Source organism: Penicillium macrosclerotiorum, assembly GCF_028827735.1.
Source record: "Penicillium macrosclerotiorum strain IBT 26536 chromosome Unknown utg000010l_segment0_segment0, whole genome shotgun sequence".
Lineage (NCBI taxonomy): Eukaryota > Fungi > Ascomycota > Eurotiomycetes > Eurotiales > Aspergillaceae > Penicillium > Penicillium macrosclerotiorum.
In genome coordinates, this window is record NW_026643089.1 from 3,329,364 (window position 1) to 3,349,847 (window position 20,484).

The following is a 20,484-nucleotide window of genomic DNA, read 5'->3' on the forward strand; positions in this document are numbered from 1 at the left end:
AGTCTCGGTCTCTTCTCAGGACCAATTGTTGGCGGATTTATCTATGATCGCGCCGGGTATTTTGCCGTGTTTGTGCCTGCATTCGTGTTGATTGGCATTGAGATCTGCCTACGCCTACTTCTCCGACCTATGGCGAGACCAATATTGGATGCATCAAGCCCTGACGAATGCTCAGCTCTTTTATCTTCACATGGAATTGTTGAGCGGTCAAAGTTTTCCTCTGCAATCCTATTTATGCTTCGAAGTCCTCGTTTCCTTGTCGCAATGGTAGGAATGTGCATGTTAAACATATTCATGACGGCTTACGAGGCTGTCATCCCTGTTTACTGCCATCGGCTTTTTGAATATAACTCCAGTCAAATTGCCATTGTATTTCTCTCCAATACCATTCCGATGATTTTTTCTCCCATCAGTGGGGCTTTGGTTGACAAACATGGTGCATTCTGGCCAGCAGTTGCGGGATTCTCGTTAGCGGTACCGGGGATGATATTGCTGGGCATCATCTCTCAAAACACATTACTTTACTCTATCCTCTTACGAGTTTTTCTGTTTCTGTTTGGTTGTGGCGTCTCACTGGCAATGCCTTCCATGATGGCCGAGATCAGCATGGCAACTGACTGGGTTGAAAAACAGCATCCAGGAATCTGTGGCCCACAGGGCGCATATTCACAATCATATGGATTAAGTAATGCAGCATTTGCTGGTGGAACCTTGCTTGGCCCATTGTATGCTGGCTTCATCAAAGAATGGGCTGGGTGGATGGTCATGTCACAAGCACTTGGCGGGCTAGGTCTCATTATGATCATGTTGGTGATTGGTTTTACAGGAGAGAGGCACCGAATTCGCCGGACCGAGAGCAACTCTCCTAGTAGTGCATAGATGAAGAAGATACTTATCAGATGTATTTCACGGAGAGCGTGTAGCTATGGACAACGCTAAGGGATACGTTGTAGACTCAATCTCTTCCGGAAATTCAAGTCCGTGACTTTGGCGAACTCTGTCCATGATCTCCATAGAAAGGATGGTGTCATCCGAAGACATCAGAGGGCACTGTAGTTTACCGTCACGTATACAAATACCCACTTCGTCGGCTTGGTATCCCAATCCATACCTTTCTTTGGGAATATGATTTTTAAATTCATGGACTCGGTTTCCTATCATCTCAAATCCCTGTTCTCGCTCGATAACATGCAAATGAGACGGGCGCCATGATGGCCCAAAAATTTGTATTTCCCCTTTGTCGCCTTGAATTCTGATCACCGGAGACTGGCCATCGTAGCTGTCTGTTGTGCGTAAACTTGCACTTACAATGCCAATCACGCCAGATTCTCCACAGCCAGAAGCGGGGAATTTCAGAATAATGGCTGTAGACTCATCCACCCCCGTCGAAGCGTGCTTTGATACAACCGAATGAACCTCTTCTGGCCGACGTAACTCTTTGGGTAAATGTTGTGTGACCCACTGGATAGAATATACCCCCACTGTTCACGTTAATCAAGAGAATGGATTATTCAAATCAGAAGTCTCATTACAACTTACAGTCTAGTAAAGCTCCACCAGCCAAATTCTTATTCACCATACGATCTTGAGGATCAAAATCTCTCAAAGGATTCATTCCTATACTATTGTCGGCAACAATCCGAGTGATCTTTCCGACTGCCTGGACATCAAGAAGTCGGCGTATTTCTGTACCGATAGGCTGGAAACGTGTCCACATGCCTTCCATAATAAACCGGTTTTTTTTCTCAGCTAAGGCAAATAAACATTTTGCTTGATCCGCATTGACGGTCAATGGTTTTTCGCAGAGCACATGTTTTCCCGAGTGCAGAGCCAACATTGCGTTTTGAAAGTGATGCGAATGCGGGGTTGCAATGTACACAATATCTATGTCCGGGTTCTTTGCCAGATCATTGTAGGTTCCATATGCAAGGCACGTGGATGGAGCATTAACTTTGTCGAGAAAGGCCTTTGCTGTGGCCAATGAAGTAGATGAGCCAACGCCGGTGAGAACGTGTACTATATCATTTACTCTTCGTTCACCGGGGCTAGCAAGAATGTCCCGAGCAAATTCTGAGGCCATCAAAACCTATCACAAGGAGAAAAAAATGATATGAGCACAACCTACTTTCAGCTATTATCCCGGTTGCTGCATAGTATTAGATGGACTTGTTCAAACTGCGCCAACGATGAAGTAAAATATAGAACTTGCCAATAATTCCCCAATGTAGTCTGAAGACCTCGCCCCGTTGTATAGCAGATGATGTCATTGTTTAACTCAACCGTGTAATTTATTTTGGCGCGTTATTGACAGATACTATCATGTCTTGCAAGCATGAAAAGCCATCTAGAAGCGCGGAGGTGTTAGTCAAGGGCTTCTTATTTGAGATCCTGATGAGGAAGGTTTGCAGGTGATCTCCACAATAGCCATCTCATGTAACGATAAAGCCACCCTGTATCTTGTGAGACTTTTATCGAGCCATCCGATCCGATAGGGCTTAAATGGAAGTCATATGCTAAATTTAAAATCGAGTATAGTCTTTGAACTCAATATGCAAGTTTGCTCGATGTCGTGGAACATTGTACGAATTTTAATTTCTCATTGGTTTGAAGGAAGAACACAATAAATTCCTTCACATGAATATCACGCCATTATCACGCCTTTTATGTCTCAGGGATATGACGAAAATTTGACTTCAAGTCTCTACAAGAAGCTCAATACGTCCGCGACAATGGTATCTTCTTCAATGCCCCACATGATTAATACCACTACTTCCACCATCGTGGGATCCGAGGTTGGTTACATCGAAGATGTGATCAAGTTGAGGTCTCTCAGTGGAAAAGGAAAATACACGAAATTGTGTGAAGAATGGCTTGAAAGGTTAATGCCGAAGGGCCGGGCATTGGTGGTCTCGTCGTGTACATCCGCCTTAGAGATGGCGGCTATTCTGGCCAACATTCAGCCTGGGGATGAGATAATCGTGCCAAGTTATACTTATGTGACTACGGTCAACTCGTTTGTGCTCCGTGGAGCTATCCCTGTATTTGTCGACATCGGGGACGCTACAATGAATATCAATGCCGCGTATATCGAAGCAGCAATTACCGCCAAAACTCGGGCAATAGTCGCCGTCCACTATGGCGGTCTTGCATGCGATATGGACCGCATCATGAAAATTGCGAAGAAACACCATTTGTTTATCTGCGAAGACGCCGCAATGGCTTGTACTTCCACGTATAAAGGTCAGATGCTGGGCACCATTGGTAATGTCGGCTGCATCAGCTTCCAAGAGAAGAAGAACTTCACTGCAGGCGGCCAGGGCGGCGCGCTTTTGATTAATGATCCTGATTTAATAAATCGAGCCGAGCATATCTATGATCATGGCACCAATCGGGCCAGCTTTATTCGTGGAGAAGCTGAGTGCTACCAATGGCTGGACTTGGGTCTCAATGCAACGCTCTCCGAAATACAAGCAGCCTTTTTGTACGCGCAGCTACAGAATGCAGATGGAATCAATAGCCGTCGAAGGCATATTTGGCACCGGTATCATGCCTGCTTAGCCGTACTGGCACAAAGGGGGCATATCATGCTGCCACACATCCCGGATAATACGACGCACAATGCGAATGTCTTTTGGATTAGGCTTGTGGATGCGACTCAGCGCGTGAGTTTGATTTCACATCTAGACCGTGCCGGGGTGCAGGCTCACCCTCAATTCATGCCGCTCCATACGTCTCCTTATGGTCGAATTCATGGTCGATTCTCGGGAATCGATCGAGTGACTTCGCTGGCTGCGGCGCAAATTCTACTCCTCCCGCTTCATACGGCTCTGTCGGACGCGCAACAGGATTTGGTGATTAGTGAGCTGTTTAGCTTTTGGGCAGAGAAACAGGTCAATGATCCTACTATTTGATCGGTAACCTATCATTATTATGATGCTAGCCAATGCAGAATCTACTCGCATAGCATGCTTTTGGTTGAGAGCCCCGATCAAGTTTATAAAGTCCATCATTGAGTAAACTTTCTCTAAATTCCTTGTGCTTCGCAGGCCGAGCAATCGAAAATCTAGGGAAGCACTGTCCATGGCCAGAGTTGGGTACTCAAATAGGCCGGAAATGCAGAATAAATGGTCCCTCACGTCGCCAGTTTTACATCTTCCCCTGTCGCTTCTTTAAGTAAACTCCGCCACCACGGCTGGAGAACCCCCAGCGAATTTGATTTGCCATCGAAATCTCGACATCAAGCTCTTCAGCCCAAGTCCAGACGAGACTAGGGTTCTTCTGGAAGCCACGCCCAACCAGGACAAAGTCCAGCCCGTTATTCTCCAGTAAACAATTGGCCAGGTAGCCCGAGCTGATCATGCCGACGGTGCCCACTTTCAGCCGATCACCAACCGCCTTTTTGACCTCAATCGCAAAGGGTGCTTGAAAGGCCGCCTTGGCATGAATGTGTTGCTTCTGGTGATTGCCTCCACTGCTGATATCCAGTACGTCGACGGTACCCGCATCGGCCAGCATTTTAGCGAAACGGACTGTGTCTTCGACCCGCCAGCTCGGCTGGTCGGGCATGGACTCTTCTAGCCAGTCGGTCGCTGATACGCGGAGGAAGACGGGCATGGCTTTAGGCACAGTGTCCCGGGTCAGCTGGGCGATCTCACAAGACAGACGAGTACGGTTCTCGAAGCTGCCGCCGTACTCGTCGGTGCGGTCGTTTGTCGCTGGGGATAGGAAGCTCATTAGCAGATAGCCGTGCGCGTTGTGAATCTCGACGAAGTCGACGCCGGCCTTGACTGCGCGCTGTGTTGCGGCCACCCAATCTCGCTTGAATTGCTCGATGTCGCTCTTCGTCATGGCCTTGGGTGTGGGGAATTTCTCGTGGAAGGGAACATTGGAAGGTCCCTTGACGTTCTCCGGCCACCCGCCGACTTTCTCAGTCGCCAAGTCGGCCATACTGAGCCACGGTGCGACGGTACTGGCTTTGCGGCCTGCGTGAGCGATCTGGATGCCGATGATCTGGTTCTGGCTATGTACAAACTCGACTACGCGGCGGAGCGGCTCAATCTGCGAGTCCTTCCAGAGGCCATGGTCTTCGGGAGTAATGCGGCCCTCCGGCTGGACGGCTGTTGCTTCGACCATGAGAAAACCGGGCCCACGCTGCGCGATCCCGCCCAGATGGGCCATATGCCAGTCTGTCATGTGTCCATCATCGGCACTGTATTGACACAGCGGGGAGAGCTGTTGCACCGTCAACAAATGTCTTTCACAATGTCAAGAACTATGGCCCGCGTACCCCGACTCGATTGTGAAAGGTCACGCCTTTCACTTGAAAGGGTTGGAAGAGCTTAGGAGGTTGCGATCCATCGGATTGGGGAATCGCGGCGGTCCCAGCGGGCAAGACCTGCGCTGGAGTGAAATAGGAGATGCCGGGCGCCGGCTTGTTGGCAATATCGGGGTGGTTGGGCTGCGACATGATCTAATAACAGTATGTAGTAGGCCGTGGGCGAAGAAGTCGGGGAAAATCCCAGTTTGCAGTCCGGCTCGATGAATGTCTGAGATAGTACAGACTAGGTGATACGACAGACCTGGTGATAAGCGATCTCGAAGGTGACGATCGAGGGAACAGATTATATAGCTGTCTATGCTTTATCACCTTATTCTCTATGCTCTCTTTGAAGCTTGCACGCGTCTAATGCCTCGGGCGTCGGTGATTTTTGATTTCTAATTGCAGGTCTGCTTATGCGCGATCTTCCCCTCGCTTTGTATTCCCGAGGGGCTACTGGTTGACGTCACCATTGGGCCCGTCGAAATCAAGTCACCAGGCCGGCCGACATCTACTGTCTCAAGGCTTCTCTGAGAGGTGTTCATGCAACAAGGTGTGGGCTTACTTGAGTGATTCTGCTGGTTAAATAAGAATGAAGCACTCAAAAAGCATAAACTTTGAACACTGTAAGCCGGGTCTAATTCAACCGCCTGGGGGGGCCAAAGTGTCGGGATCGGATCGCAAGTTCCCCAATGCCTCGGCAAGGACGGGCGAGGACAATCCTGATTTACTACCGGATTTCTCCAGTCGTCCGATGGAATGGCTGGAAATATCTGCGGCCCGACTCCTGTGTAGGGATGAGACGAGACAAGAAAACGATGACGAGGTTTGTCAGCCTCGCGCTTGACCCTGAGACCTCAGGATCTTCCGTTCCTAGGCGTCCATCTGTGTTCGGTGAGGCACTTTAAATTCTTCAAATAAATGTCCGATTTATGGTTTTGGGTGGTTGAGGGCATGAGGATCTCATAGCATTTTGCGAGCTAAGTTAGTTACTCTTGTGGAAATGGTATCACATAATCAGCAGACTCCCCGGGAACTCAAACGAACAACGGATGAATGGCACCTTATGGTGCGTTTCAGAGGGCCGATTGCGCTACAGAATACTCCACGAGGCTGATGAAGATCTCGCAACCATTGATGGCCCGGAGATAACCTTCCATCGGGCGTCAATTTATCCAAATCAGCCCGAACACAAACCCCTAGTTCACGAGTGAGAACTGCACGATTCGACAAAAATGGATGGCGTAGGGCGGCTACATGTCCCGTGTGATAATGCATGCTATCGTCAGCCAATCCGCATGCACATAGAGACTCGAGGCCGTAGACGAAACGGGATATGCTGGCTCCGGTCCGCTCGACGGGCGCTTAGCGATGGCACCTATGTAGAGCTGCAGTGGTACTGCCATCGCGACAGGGACCAGGGTGGGCCCCAAACATTCCTTGCCTGACTGTCTCACGGTCCCAAGCGAGGCTCCATCTCGTCTCAGAATTAGCAGAAACCAGAGAGACAAAAAGTGGGACGGTGGGGAAGAGTGGAGGACGACGGATAAACAAACGGATTTGCATAATATGCTCCTGGGAAGACCCAATCAGAGCCTCCAGCCACAACCTTGCAGGAAGCCAGTCGATAAGCGCCCACGTCGAAGTCAATGGATGGAAGTTCGTTTCAGAATCCGGAACACGGTGCGATAGCCAATAACCAGATGAAACACTTGAAACAAGAGAACGACACAAACACCTGGACGTGTTGACGGTCGCGTGCTGAGCATTCCGTGCCTGGCGGTGTTCAGCCCTAAGGCAGTCAGTCAGTCGCTCGAGTCCCGTGCGCGGCCCACCTCGACCTCTTGGAACCTCTTGGCCCCTGTTTCATCTGGCTTTCCCCTCCCCTTTCGGTCTTTCAACCTTCCCACCCTCTCAAACACTCTTTCTTTCGGGCTCAGCCACTCATTCATTCATTCTCCTCGCTCATTCTTGCTTGTCTCTGCAAGTCCACTCTTTCCTCCCAGTCTTCGTTGTGCACGTCGCATTCCTTCTCCGCAATCCGATCCGCATCTCAACCCGAATCCACCCCCTTTCTTGGCGCTCAGATACCAGTGCGATCATCCCACACCCACTTGGCATCGGATCGACACTCGCTCATCGGCTCGTGCATGATCTTTGGTCATTGTGAATGCGTCTTTGATTCATCAGAACATTGGTGCATGCGATTGACTGCACTGTCAGTTCCTGGAACCTCGCATCTCGTCTCCAGCCTCCCCCCTGAACCGTCACCCGTTATGCGCCATCCTCGCGGTTAAAACCAACCAACCCGCAACTCAATCTTTTTTTAAATCTACTGAGGCCCCCCCGTGTCTCACGAGGCTCTCAAGTCGTTTCTGTGTGAATCGTGTTCTCAGGTCGTGACTTCGCCCGGCTGGCCCGACGAAGTCCCCTTGTCTGGATCGTCCACTTACTCGCTCCGTCTTTCCCAATCATTCCCTGGCCGGCCCAGGCAAAACTCATACAATGGGGTGCATGGGTGACCGTGAGAAAGGAGATGTGTCGATGGAAGAAAAATGGGACTATGTGGTACGTGAAATTGGGTGCTGATCCTCATCGAGGGTGTAGTGGCCGATTATATGCCTGATATCTTGATATGCCGATCTGCAAACTGACCTTGACTCTGCTAGAACCTTGATGATTTCAAATCTGACTCTTGCTGGACCGGGTTTTCTTACTTCTGGCTCTGGGTGTTCCTGGTTGTCTCCATCGCAGTCTATGGTGTTGATACCTTCACCGCCGTCAACTTGCTCGCTTTTTCTCGTTGGTCCGGTCGTGTGGAACCCGCCATTCCCTTCAAAATATCTCGTTGGATCTATGCTGTGTGCATTCTTGTTTCATTTGCTCTCCTAATCTATCGATGGCTGCTCGCTATCCGATCCATGCGCTCCGGCAGCATTACGCGCAGCTATCTAGACCCTCTGGCCGTCCGTGTGCAAAGCGTCCGAGTGTTCACCAAGAAGGGTCGCGGATGGAAGCGATTCTTGGTCTTCGCCGAATTGACAAAAAGCAAGAAAGGCGCTGAATATGTGGCTCTGTATGCATATTTTTCATTCCAGTCCTGGCTGAACCTCGTCTTCGCCGATGGCCCACGTCAAGTCATTAATGCAATCACGCTGTGGTCTGTCATGAAGTCCGATCTCTTGCCAGGGGGAAGAATGCGGCGAAGGATGACGGTAGTTCAGATGTGTCCCAGTTTTTCAACAATGTCAAGATTCTTGCCGAGGAAAACAACCTCCAGGCAGTGGTCTTGATTGGCATGCTATTTACTTTGGTGATCTGGGTCTTGTCGATCCTGAAGCTGGCCTCGGCTATTGTCTTATACTTGATCTTCCTCTTTCACCACATTCCAGCTGAAGATGGCACACTTACAGCGTACTGTCGCCGCAAGATTAGCACGCGACTGACACGGATTGTTCGGAAGAAGGTCAACAAGGCCTTGGCGAGCGGGTTCAAATTGCAGGATCGGAAACCCACAGAGCCTATGCTGGCTGCCCAAGATACGAAGCCAACCTTGCCGTCGATTGATCTGGATAAGACCCCGGTTGTGAGCACCTTGTCTCGCACTACAACTCAAACCACCTTGCCGCCCTATACGCGATCTAACTCCGTGAAAACGGATCACAACCCAACTCTACCAAACCTGGAATTCGATAGCAAACCGCCCCTGAGCCGGACGACAACTCAAGCATCTGCTATGTCTGAGTCGGCCTCTTTGACTGGTAATGCAGCCGGCATGGGGTTTAGCCCACTCGATTATCAGAGTAATGCTCTTCCTCCACTGCCACCCCTGCCCGCTACGCTTCCTTCTACCAGGCCAGGAACATCACAGTCGCGGCCTACGCCTGGACTGCCGCTTGCCAACAACTCTGACCGCAACAGCCCGGCTCCTGCAACGCGAAACCTGACTGATCCCTATGCTCGATCGGGGACGCCAGGTGTCGCGGTTTCGGATGATTATTTCGGCCGCTCACATGCACCTGCTGCTCATTATGACCCCTACGGATCTTCCGGAGCGGACTATGAGGATGACTATGGTCATGATTACCATCATGATCGTGATCATGATGATGACTTTGATTATCGTGCAAGGACAGAAACCCCCTTCCAGGATATTCGAACCCAGCAACATTCAGGCTACCTGCCTCAGGAGGGATATCCGACCCGATCCTATTCTCCCGCCAGTACTGGTGCCATGCCTCGTGCTCCCCCTGTTGATACCCTGGGCCGATCCGTCACCCCCGCAAGCTACCGAAGTACACCTGCTCCTCGACCTGGCCAGGCCATCCCGCCTCCCCCACGGAGCTATACTACTCCGATGAGTCCACCCGATTCCACCGAATCTCAAGGGGGCGGATATACGGCTTTCAATCCCCCAACTCCATCTCAAACCCCTCAGCCTTACATGCACAGATCACCTGGACCAGCTGGCTATCAGCCCTTCAATCGCGCCAATACCGTCTCACCTGGGGCTATGAACCGCAATGGCCCACCAGCTGGATACTCATTTAATCGCGCAAACACCGATCAATTTTGAAGCGATAACCCTCATTCTCTCTATCTCGCTCGAACTCGGACCAAACATGTTTAATCTTCAATGCTCCTGAGAACTCTCTTATGACTGACTGCAGGATAGCTGGCTCTTTCTGCGATTGATGACCGGATATCTTCTTAATACCGTTCATAAACAAAGAGCAAGCCTCTTTTGACTGCGCAATGTTGTACATAACCTTACATACCCCTTCTGTTATTGCGCGACTAGTGGAGTCGCAGCTTCTTTTTTGTTCTGTTTTTCTCCAAATCTGTGAAGATCAATTTATCCCTCTGTCGAAACCTTCTCTTGTGTAGGCCTATAGTGATGCGAGCCGCCTGGGTATATAGTTTTTCGTATGTTTGAATAGAGCCGATCATTCGTAGCAATGTCTTGACAGCTGGCTTTCAGCCAGTCATTGAATCGATTTAATTGCCGATATCCTACATCAATCCGCTTGCTATAAATAGGAGGTGTTCTAGATTTTTGCGTTACTGAAATATCATGTGATAACCCATTTTTGCCTGAGGCAGAAACACGGCTGTCCTCTCCGACTTGCCAGATAACCTCCCTTATCTTTCCCCAGCTGCATGCTCCGACATCACCAATGCATGATCTCCGCGTCCACTGATCTTGCACGCGTCGCACATCCCACAATGCGTGCTGGCTGAATCATATAGTGGTATACTGCGGTTTCAAGTCTTATTCTGACTTTCTTGCGTCTTCCCTTGCTCTTGTCCGCCCACTCTACTTCGACTCTTCGCATTTCGAATTAGCCAGCCGCCCTTTCGCACCTTCTCAACCCGGGGCCGAGCCCGGACGATGCAAAGAAACATATATTTTCTCCCTGTGGCATGAATCCAAGCTTCTACAGTGGCTCATTGAGAGGGGAACTTGTCTTGAAAGCGACAATTCCGAAAGAGCGGTCAAGATGACCCCCGCGGCGGAGAGTAATGAATTTCCTCCAAGTTCTAAGTCGCAGGTGAATGGAAATGGGAATACCGAGTCGGCAGACAATCGTAAATCATGGCCATCACGTGAGGATGAGATCAACGGTTCTGGCATCTTAACGCCCTCCGAGACAGACGCCAGCCAGAGTCCCACTATTGCGGAAGATCAGACAATCGAACACGTTGGAAACGAGACTCAACCCCATGGAGAATCATCTGCGTTGTCGGAGCATGGGCTTGGAATATTGGTTGAGCTCTCGCCCGGTGGTACTAGGAAGACCGGTCGAGCATCAGTTCTCGACGGTCCGAAAGTCCACGCGGCTTTGGCTGACCTTGCTAAGGATGCCTCCCAAAGACCAGCGGATGACAAAGATAAAGTCTTGAAGCTGTCCCCGGAAAAAATCCAGGAGCTCACATCGTCGCCTGACTCGATTCCATACCGGCCTGCGGCCCCCGATACAACTTCTGGGAGAAGGACGGTGTCAGAGAATATCCACTCCAATGGAACACTTCGGCCCGAGATTCGCGCCTCGATTCTCCAATCTCTGAACGAACCAGCACTGCCCGCAGATGACATGTTGAAGGCACGTTTCACGAAAGAAGTCGCTGTCGAGGAGTCATCTCTGCCCCCAAGCCCTGCTTTTCCGCGTTCAATGAACAATGGACCCGTTCGCACCCGACCTCATCAGTCCCGCACAGTTTCAACCCCTGGTCTTTCTAGGCACTCCGTTGTACCTTCTTCCAATAATGATCGTCTGACACAGACATGGGCGTCACGATCAAAACAAGATAGGAGTGGCGCAGATCGTGATTTGAAAGCCCACCTGGCGGCATCCCCTCAGATTATTGAGTCTTCTTCATCATCTCCCCTGCCTCCATCCATCCCAATACCTCCTGTCTCGATACCCACTTACTTGCAGCTTGAGCTTGCTTCCGGTCGCCCTTCTCCGTTGTATATCCATCGACCATCCGCTAGTGACTTCCCTTACGAATCATCTAGTGCGAAGATTGAGAGGTTGGTGAACTTCTTAATTCTCCCCGGTGCGCTTGAACAAGTTCTATGCTTTGGAACCCTGGCATGTCTTGACTCGTGGCTATACTCATTCACAATTCTCCCCCTGCGCTTCATTAAGGCTATATACATACTTTGCGAGTCGTGGGCGATGAACCTTGAGGCCGAAATTCGTTTTGTCTGGAAGTTTGTTCTTAACGGAGTTGGTCGTGTTTGGCAAAGGAGGAGACACTTACCATCAGATGGACTTGGAGAAAGACGTGAAAGCGAGCCTGATGCGACCCCACGTCTACCTAATGGATCCTCTGCAGAGCAGGAAACGGCCACCGGAGATCGCGATTCCAGGCACAGACACGCGGATCCAAAGAGAAGACACCGCGCCTCTGAGTCCCGCAGGCACCATCGGCGAAAGAAGTCTATGCCATCGGCTCTTCTCCCTGATGACAAGGCTGATATCCTTACGGGCTTGCTCATGGCGGCGACCTGTTGGGCACTTATGTACTTTGATGCCAGTCGGATGTACCATTGGATTCGTGGACAGGCAGCCATCAAGCTGTACGTGATCTATAATGTGCTGGAAGTGCTTGATAGACTATTGGCTGCCATTGGACAAGATGTCCTTGAATGTCTCTTCTCACGCGAGGCTCTCGAGCGTCGCCCAGATGGTCGCAGTAAGATCCTGCGTCCATTTTGTTTATTCCTAGCAGCTCTAGTTTACACTGTGGCGCATGCGACGTCTCTGTTCTCCCAAGTTATGACGCTCAATGTCGCTGTGAACTCCTACTCCAACGCGTTGATGACACTTCTGCTATCGAATCAGTTTGTCGAGATTAAATCTACCGTCTTCCGCAAGTTCGAGAAGGAAAACTTATTCCAGCTTACGTGCGCTGATGTCGTGGAGAGATTCCAACTATGGCTCATGCTTACTATCATCGCTTCTCGCAACATTGTCGAGACGGGTGCATTCAATTTTATTTGGGATTTGGGGCTTGGATCGGGCTTCCCCGGACAGTCTTCTACTAGCACCAACAGCACTCCTCTATCTACGCCCCCGCGGACTGCATCGTCCATCCTCCCTCAGTCCTTCACGTTCTTCCCGTCGTCCATTTTATCATCTGTCAGTAGCGTCAATTCTTTCCTACCAACGCTCGGCCAGGTACTCGGTCCATTTTTGGTGGTTTTGGGATCTGAAATGCTCGTGGACTGGCTCAAACATGCATACATCAACAAGTTCAACAACTACCGACCTGCGCTATATGGCCGATATCTCGACGTACTTGCAAAGGACTACTATACCAATGCTTTCGGCGACCAAAACCTCACCCGTCGCCTGGGTCTTCCCGTCATCCCGCTATCCTGCCTGTTCTTCCGCGTCTCGGTGCAGACATACCAGATGTTCCTCGCTTCTCTCATGCCCCAACACCCTTCGTCCACTGCGTTGGAGTCGACCTCGCTTTCCTCGATCCATAACCATTACGCACCAGCTCCCCTTCCCTCACCTCCGCCCTTGACCTTACACACGATCATCCCCGCGACCGCCGCGCACATGAGCACTTTCTTCCGCACGCTCCTTGAGAACGCCATTCCCTCGCCTGCACAATCGGTGCAGATATTTACCGTCATTCTGCTCCTGACCGGATACATCGTGCTCCTAATCCTCAAGCTCCTCCTGGGAATGGGTCTGCTGGCCTTCGCCCGCTCCCGGTATCGGAAAATGAAGGGCCTGGATATGGAGCCGCGGAAGTCCTCCCACCCAGCCCCCGTCGATCTCCCGGCCCAGAAGGATGAGTTCAAGGTTGAGGGCAGTCGTCGCGCAGGTGGATGGGGTATGGTTGAGTTGGGCGAAGAGAAGCGCCGTTGGATTTATGGAGATGATCCAGAAGGCCTGCGCCGGGTGAGGGAAAAGGAGGAAAAGGATAGTAATAAAGACACGGACTTGAAGATTGATCATGTGCGGCGGTATGAGATGGTTGCGAAGAAAATCTGGTGATTTGGAAGTCGCAGTAAACCATTCTAGTGGGTTCCTTGTACATTTTTCTCTATGAAGTCTCCGAAATACTACTCAACAACGTTATGTGCCTGCTTCATTTCTACGACAAATCTCGTCATCAACTAGTTACTTTAACTTACTGGCACCTACCACGCAAGGTTCGCGGCAGCGTGTTGAACCCCCGTCGTGGGCCGAGGAGTGCTCACCTAGATGATTTTCCATAAATCAAGCAGAAAGCCATCAGTTCCTGTTCAGCGATCCATTTTCGACCTGAAATTGGACAGCACTGCAGCAATACCTGGTCACCTGCTCAGATTTCGAAACTCCGAGGACTGCGAGCTTGTGGCATGACACCTGGGTGAGGTATACATAACCATCTATCCACACGGTGAATCACTCGAACTGAGTGCTTAGTCGTGCGAAACTGCTGTTCTCAATTCCGTTGTGCTTTTCAGAAAATACTAGTTTTGAAACTTTCTTACCGTCATGAGCAAGTTACTTGCGCCACAGGATTAGGCATATCTGGCGAGCGATTATTTTGAATGAAAATGTGCCTTGACCCTGAATCATGCCCGGCTATTGTTGCAAACGAAACACAAAAAAAGCACGACGCTATGAAAGACAGAGATCGGAGTTCAAAGACGCCAGCAAAAATTCATCAATACAGATCTGGCAGCGCTCTGTCCTTCCTAAAATAGATGCAATGGCAGGCAGAAAACAAACGCGGAGAACGATTGTGCTCTTCATTCCCATGACTACGCTAACACCACAGCAGTATCATTTTTCCATGCATTAGATCTCAACTTTAATTTTTTTTTTTTTTTTTTTCCCATGTGATTTGTACACAGCACAATCTTGGTTGTCGATTCTGAGCCTCGAAACTATTTTCCTTTGAACTTAATTCCATTATCCATATCAGTCTCTGTCCTCCGTTTTGATCTCCGATAGTAGTCAAAGACAAGCGACTCCAAGAACTTATGGGCCGCCTCTAACATAATGAGCGGTGTTTTTTTTAGTACATGTGTTGCTTCGTACAGAGTAGTAATTAGCATAGCCAAGGAATTTCAACCTAGTAGCACCCTCGGAGTAATCCGGCCACGCGGATGAAGACTATCAAGCCCCTTGCATGGTGAAAATTCACGTGGCTCTGTGTATACGGCGTACACGAAGTAAAAGATTTCAGTGGCTGATCCGACCCTAGGCAGTCGTGATCTATCGTTTCCTTCAAATCCATAATTGCGGCTCGGTGACCAGTATTCCCGGCTTTGCAGGCCCTTTGCAGGCCCTTTGCTTTGCTTTTTCTCCCCCCCTTTTTCTTCAAAAAAGAGAACAATAAGGGGCAGCGCCCCTATTCCAACCTCAATCCAACTTGGCGTGAGAGAAGTCACACGAGCAAATATGGCGCTGGCGAAGGATTCACAGAGAAGCTCCTGCGATCCCCCTAGCGCGTGTGTCATAGAAACGGGCTAATAACAGGGGGGGCTAAAGGGTGATTTCTTGTGGAGCCAGGCGCTGGGAAGCGGTCCAGGGCAACCTGAATAAAATGATCACCCTATTTTCTAGGCAAACGGAGAGAAACCAAGCTGCAGCGAGAGTCTGCCAAGATGTTATGTTGTCATCCATAACAAATGTCCAATCACAGGCAGATAGTGGGTTTATGGGAAAACCCCTGTTAGATTCAAGCACGGCGGGTGGGTATTCAACGGGCCATAGGGTGAAGAACTGGTGCACCGCCCAGCAATAGATACGAGAGGTTGAAAGGCTTAGCAGTGGTGTTGAGATGCAGCTTAAGGAGTTACAGTGGATTGAGTATCGAGAAGCAGCACCTGTGCATTGGGGTCCATTGCATCCAAGTTCACTCGTAGGCGCTCTCAAAAAGTTGGACTTTGGGTAGAACCAACCGTAGGATGTGACCAACATCGAGTATACTATGAGCGCCACGCACCAGCATCGGGCGCAGAATGATCATACCGAGATCCTGCTTTGGATGGAAGAATCAGCCAAGATCAGCGGGGGCGTTCAAAATGGCGCACGCGGCGCCCCATGGCACCACTTTTTTGCTTTGGAAAATGGCGGACAAGGTCAACGATGGCGCAAGCTAAGGTCGTTTTGGGGGTTAGTGCAACCCCCAGGCCGCTTCCTCCCCAAAGTTTCCCGCTCAAGAGTCGGCAACCCCGTTCGCCGTCTTGGCCCGGCTTGTGGCTGGTTGTGGACGGCCACTAAACTTTTCCCCACGCCGCTTGGAGCGCCTTGGCCCATCCCGGACTCTTGCACTGGGGCCTCTCCGGGGTCTCTCCGGGGTCTCCTCGTTGATCAGAACGGATAACTACGGGGGTGGTTCTGTGCAGATTGGAAGATTTACGGCATAGAAGTACAGACTATAGACGACAGAGCAGGGACTCCGGAGCACGAAATATGGCTGATCTCGTCAGCGTTGAATCCCCAACGCCCAGACCATGCAGCTATCGCGTTGGTGACTAGGGGTTTAGAACCACAGGATGCATGGATCGCGTCCAAGGCGCCCTAGTGCTTACTCGCCCAGTTCTGAGCAGCCTGAGCGGCCCTCGGCACAGCCGCCGAGATTGCTAAAACTGCCAAGCTGTGTTTCGGACATGTTTGTGCTTAGTCGGTCTCCATGCGGGGGGTTTTGATCGTCCTTTATATACTGCGGAGAAGCCAGTTCCCCCACGGGGATTTCTGTTAGCATGTTTCTTTAAAAGTGGGTCGAACGTCCACAGGAAAAGCTCCTCGTGTGTGATATTTCCCAACCATCTTGAGCTTTTGACGCCCATCATGAATGAAAAGAACTCTTCCGAGGCGGCTCCTCATTCAGAGTTCGTCCAAGAGACGCCCCCGGAAGCGGCTGAGGCCACAGCGCCACGCCGGGCCGCCGCCATCAACATCATCCAGAATCCCCTGACGGTAAGCACTGAGTTTGGGCGGTGACTATCCGTCGGTCGAATACTTCGCATAATGTTCAAGAGCCCGTCATACTGACTGTGTGGGCTCCTCCAGCGTGTTTCGAAAGAACAGGCGGTCGTCGATGCCCAGGCATTTGCCGAGTCGCACAATATGTCCGAGCACGCGGATCTATTTGGCCGCGCTGCGATCGTCGCACGAGATCCCTCGGGCTTCGACGACATGCCCGAGCTGGATGAGCAAGAGCGGGCCGCACTGGCATATGAGCGGAAGCACAAATGGCATGGACCCTTCATGCTTTGGTACTCGATCGCGTTGTGTGCTGTCGGAGCCGCGACTCAAGGATGGGATCAGACTGGATCCAATGGAGCGAACTTGTCCTTCCCTGAAGAGTTCGGCATTGCAGGTACAGGCCGAGATGAGTGGATTGTGGGAATTGTCAATGCGATTATTTTCCTGACGGCCGGTTTAATGTACGTCCCTCGCGCATATCTTATAGATTCAATTGGCTTCCCTCAGAAACTCACAAGAACTGAATAGTGGTGCTTTCATCGTCGATCCTCTGAACCACTACTTTGGGCGACGTGGTGAGATCTTCATCACGGCTTGCTGTTTGACTGCGACTCCAATTGGCTCTGGATTTGCCAAGTCGTGGCAAGGCCTTTTCGCAGCGCGATTCGTGATGGGCATTGGCATCGGTGCGAAGAATGCGACAGTCCCAATCTACTCCGCCGAAATGGCTCCACACAGAATTCGTGGAGCTCTCGTCATGTTCTGGCAGCTGTGGGTTGTGGCCGGTATATCTCTCTCCTGCACAGTCTCACTCGACCATTGCTAATTGCATCACAGGTATTTTCCTCGGCTTCTGCGCCAACGTTATTGTCAAAGATACAGGCAAAATCTCCTGGCGTCTCCAGCTGGGCTCTGCATTCATCCCCTCGTTTATTCTCGGCTGCGGAATCTGGTTCTGCCCCGAATCCCCCCGTTGGCTGATGAAGCACAACCGGCATGCCGAAGGTTTCAAATCTATGGTGCGCTTGCGCGCGCATCCTATCATCGCCGCCCGAGACTTTTACTACTCCCACATCATCTACGAAGAGGAGATTAAGGAAGCGCGCGGAGCGGGATACTTCTCTCGATTGTGGGACTGCTTCGCAGTGCCCCGAATCCGACGTGCTAATTACGGTGCTTCAACGGTCATGATTGCCCAGCAAATGTGTGGCATTAACAGTGCGTCAATTCGTATTCCGCTTATTAGCCTATATCTAACATCTCTCCAGTTATCTCTTTCTACAGCTCAACTCTCTTCACCGATGTTGGCTACACAGATGTCCAAGCCTTGTATGCATCTCTTGGATATGGTGCCATTCAGGTTGTCGCAACCATCCCGACATTGTTCCTGATTGACACTAAAGGCCGCAGAACATTAACTCTGATTGTGAGTTCTCACTTGCTTGCGAGAGATCCTCTTCATTTTGCTAATCAGGAACCTTCTATTCAGACATTCCCACTCATGTGTATCTTCCTTTTGGCCGCCGGCTTGTCTTTGCTCAACACAACCGGTAGCCACGGATCACGAATCGGGCCTGTTGCGCTGTATGTTTGAGACATACTCACTCACCCCTTGATCAATCCTTCAACTAACTTCTCCCTCACTAGCTTCGTTTACTTGTTCACCATTGCCTACTCGCTAGGTGAAGGACCCGTCGCTTTCCAGTACTCGGCCGAGGTTTTCCCCACCATCCAGCGTGAGCAGGGCATGGCTTGGGCTGTCTGCATCAACAACACCTTTGGTCTGTATCCTCAATCTTCAGCAACGCGAAACCATTCCACTGACATTTTATACAGCTGGTATTCTGAGTTTGACATTCCCCCGCATGAGGACCGTCATGACGCCAACTGGCGCCTGTAAGTCATTTACCACCATGAAGCCCCCGCGCAATCTTCTAACTCGATTTCTAGTCGGATTCTATGCCGGGCTTAACCTCATCGCTTGGGTGATGATATTCTGTTTCGTGAGAGAAACCAAGCAGCTTACCCTGGAGGAGTTGGATCGTAAGCATATACTTTCATTCCCTCCAATCAGCTACACGCCAGACTTACTAATCCCTCTGTGCAGAGGTCTTCTCGGTCCCGACGAAGAAGTATATCAGCCATGAGCTGACTGTTTGGCTGCCGTGGTTCATCAAACGCCACATCTTCCGACAGAACATCCCCAAGCCTCCGGCCATCATCGCGACTGCCAATGAGGCCAACGGACTGAAGCAATCCGACTACTATCCTTCCAAAATCGCTCCAGTCGGTGGAGCTGTGATGGGCGCTCCCGCATGAGCCAAGTTGGTACGCTACAACGGATGGGTGTGCCCGCATGTGCATCTTTTTAATACAACGGATAAAGAAGGGCGTATGTAGCCATGTTGGTTAAACTTGGGCGTGTTTTCTCTCTTGGAAGTTGTTCCCGTCTAGCTATTGTCGCTATTCTCCCCATACCCCCAGTAAGCAAATTTATGGACTTCATTTCTTGTTTCCTTTATCTTCGACGACCTCAGCATCTTTGCCCTTAGCATCGTTGTCATCCTGAACGAATGCCTCGACAATCCTCTTGCCTTCATCGATATCGTCCATGTCCCAGGGCTTCAATCCGAATGAGTGCATGTACGAAGTCCAGCCACCGTAGCTTTTGACGATTGTCCGCTCGGCGGGGGTGAGGGGCGGCTCTAAAGAGGCTCAGCAAATATAGAGAAAAATATTGTGTCAGTCGAACGCATACGAAGACCATCAGTAGACGGCATGGCGCAGTCTGAGAAGAGATCACAGAAAGTGGAATAGGCTGTCTGGGTCTTGACGATCGGACAGGCTCTGTAAGGCTCTGTAAGGAACAGGGGCCGAGGAAGCTGATCGGGGGCGCAGCACCAGTATAGACGAGGGGTGGAGTCGGTGGAGTGGAGTTGTTGAGAAGACGGCGTTTCCTGAGCCGTGTGGGGAGTGGGTGCAGTCACCGCCATGGCGGCCCCCAGGTCGGCTGTAGGGGGTCCCAGATCGCTGGGATACTGCAACCGGGACATTCTCATGGTACATTCAATGGGCGTCACATTGGAATCTAATTCCGTTGTCAAATATCGGGCTACTTCAGTCGTTGGTAAAGGTAAATTAATGTTTGTCTGATGTTTGTCAAATAAATAATAAACATATTCAACGCCTTGGGAGTGAGCCGACGGGCTAGGAAGTGGCACCGCAAAGATCGGACGTAGACAACCATGAGCATGTCGAGGCTGAATAACCCACCGGCTTCGTGGATTAACATTCACGAAGGGGCTCAAGTTTCATTATAATTACATAAGAAGGTGAGTTGTTTGGAAAAGAAGCCGAGTATGTTGACAGGCATCATGCAGGACCTGTAGTTCACCGGCTACACAATGCCTCCCTAAAGCTTGAAGCCTACATGTGCCTACACATGGGGCTGAACATCTTTATATTCTTATAAAATGTTAGTTGACATGTCGTTGCAAGTACTGATTGAGACGCTGATTGGATGGTGGACAGCTCCTTATATTTCCAGGCCGAAATAAATACATCCAAATATATATAATTGGACGAGAGGGGTGGGGGAAAGCAGAACGCAGAGTCAGATTCTAGAAAAAGGTTATGCAAATTCTTTCAATGCCTGGGTACACAAGAAATGTCCTAAAGAGTAAAAATAGAAGTGTGCCAGTCACTAAAAGCCAT

The 20,484-nt window shown here is 50.4% G+C and overlaps 8 protein-coding genes across 8 annotated transcripts; 5 read left to right on the forward strand and 3 right to left on the reverse strand.

The window, feature by feature from the left end:
• Window positions 1-591: 591 nt before the first annotated feature.
• On the forward strand, window positions 592-879 carry N7462_010795 (uncharacterized protein; the record flags this gene model as incomplete). The annotated part of the gene is made up of 1 exon (XM_057082509.1): window positions 592-879. The coding sequence occupies one exon, from the start codon at window positions 592-594 to the stop codon at window positions 877-879; it is 288 nt and encodes a 95-aa protein (XP_056929549.1).
• Window positions 880-906: 27 nt separating this feature from the next.
• On the reverse strand, window positions 907-2,080 carry N7462_010796 (Gfo/Idh/MocA family protein; the record flags this gene model as incomplete). Its single annotated transcript, XM_057082510.1, has 2 exons — window positions 907-1,481; window positions 1,540-2,080. 2 exons carry the CDS (start codon window positions 2,078-2,080, stop codon window positions 907-909), a joined length of 1,116 nt encoding a protein of 371 aa, XP_056929550.1.
• A 673-nt stretch (window positions 2,081-2,753) lies between these two features.
• On the forward strand, window positions 2,754-3,911 carry N7462_010797 (uncharacterized protein; the record flags this gene model as incomplete). The annotated part of the gene is made up of 1 exon (XM_057082511.1): window positions 2,754-3,911. The coding sequence occupies one exon, from the start codon at window positions 2,754-2,756 to the stop codon at window positions 3,909-3,911; it is 1,158 nt and encodes a 385-aa protein (XP_056929551.1).
• Window positions 3,912-4,146: 235 nt separating this feature from the next.
• N7462_010798 (NADH:flavin oxidoreductase/NADH oxidase) lies at window positions 4,147-5,467 on the reverse strand (the record flags this gene model as incomplete). Its single annotated transcript, XM_057082512.1, has 2 exons — window positions 4,147-5,232; window positions 5,288-5,467. The coding sequence occupies 2 exons, from the start codon at window positions 5,465-5,467 to the stop codon at window positions 4,147-4,149; spliced, it is 1,266 nt and encodes a 421-aa protein (XP_056929552.1).
• A 2,355-nt stretch (window positions 5,468-7,822) lies between these two features.
• On the forward strand, window positions 7,823-9,893 carry N7462_010799 (uncharacterized protein; the record flags this gene model as incomplete). The annotated part of the gene is made up of 3 exons (XM_057082513.1): window positions 7,823-7,885; window positions 7,987-8,532; window positions 8,553-9,893. The coding sequence occupies 3 exons, from the start codon at window positions 7,823-7,825 to the stop codon at window positions 9,891-9,893; spliced, it is 1,950 nt and encodes a 649-aa protein (XP_056929553.1).
• A 925-nt stretch (window positions 9,894-10,818) lies between these two features.
• On the forward strand, window positions 10,819-13,839 carry N7462_010800 (TAPT1 family protein; the record flags this gene model as incomplete). Its single annotated transcript, XM_057082514.1, has 1 exon — window positions 10,819-13,839. The coding sequence occupies one exon, from the start codon at window positions 10,819-10,821 to the stop codon at window positions 13,837-13,839; it is 3,021 nt and encodes a 1,006-aa protein (XP_056929554.1).
• A 2,793-nt stretch (window positions 13,840-16,632) lies between these two features.
• Window positions 16,633-19,089, forward strand: N7462_010801 (uncharacterized protein; the record flags this gene model as incomplete). The annotated part of the gene is made up of 10 exons (XM_057082515.1): window positions 16,633-16,761; window positions 16,855-17,231; window positions 17,299-17,555; window positions 17,608-17,988; window positions 18,039-18,196; window positions 18,260-18,354; window positions 18,418-18,551; window positions 18,607-18,666; window positions 18,721-18,813; window positions 18,878-19,089. The coding sequence occupies 10 exons, from the start codon at window positions 16,633-16,635 to the stop codon at window positions 19,087-19,089; spliced, it is 1,896 nt and encodes a 631-aa protein (XP_056929555.1).
• A 183-nt stretch (window positions 19,090-19,272) lies between these two features.
• On the reverse strand, window positions 19,273-19,763 carry N7462_010802 (uncharacterized protein; the record flags this gene model as incomplete). The annotated part of the gene is made up of 2 exons (XM_057082516.1): window positions 19,273-19,475; window positions 19,529-19,763. 2 exons carry the CDS (start codon window positions 19,761-19,763, stop codon window positions 19,273-19,275), a joined length of 438 nt encoding a protein of 145 aa, XP_056929556.1.
• Window positions 19,764-20,484: the final 721 nt, after the last annotated feature.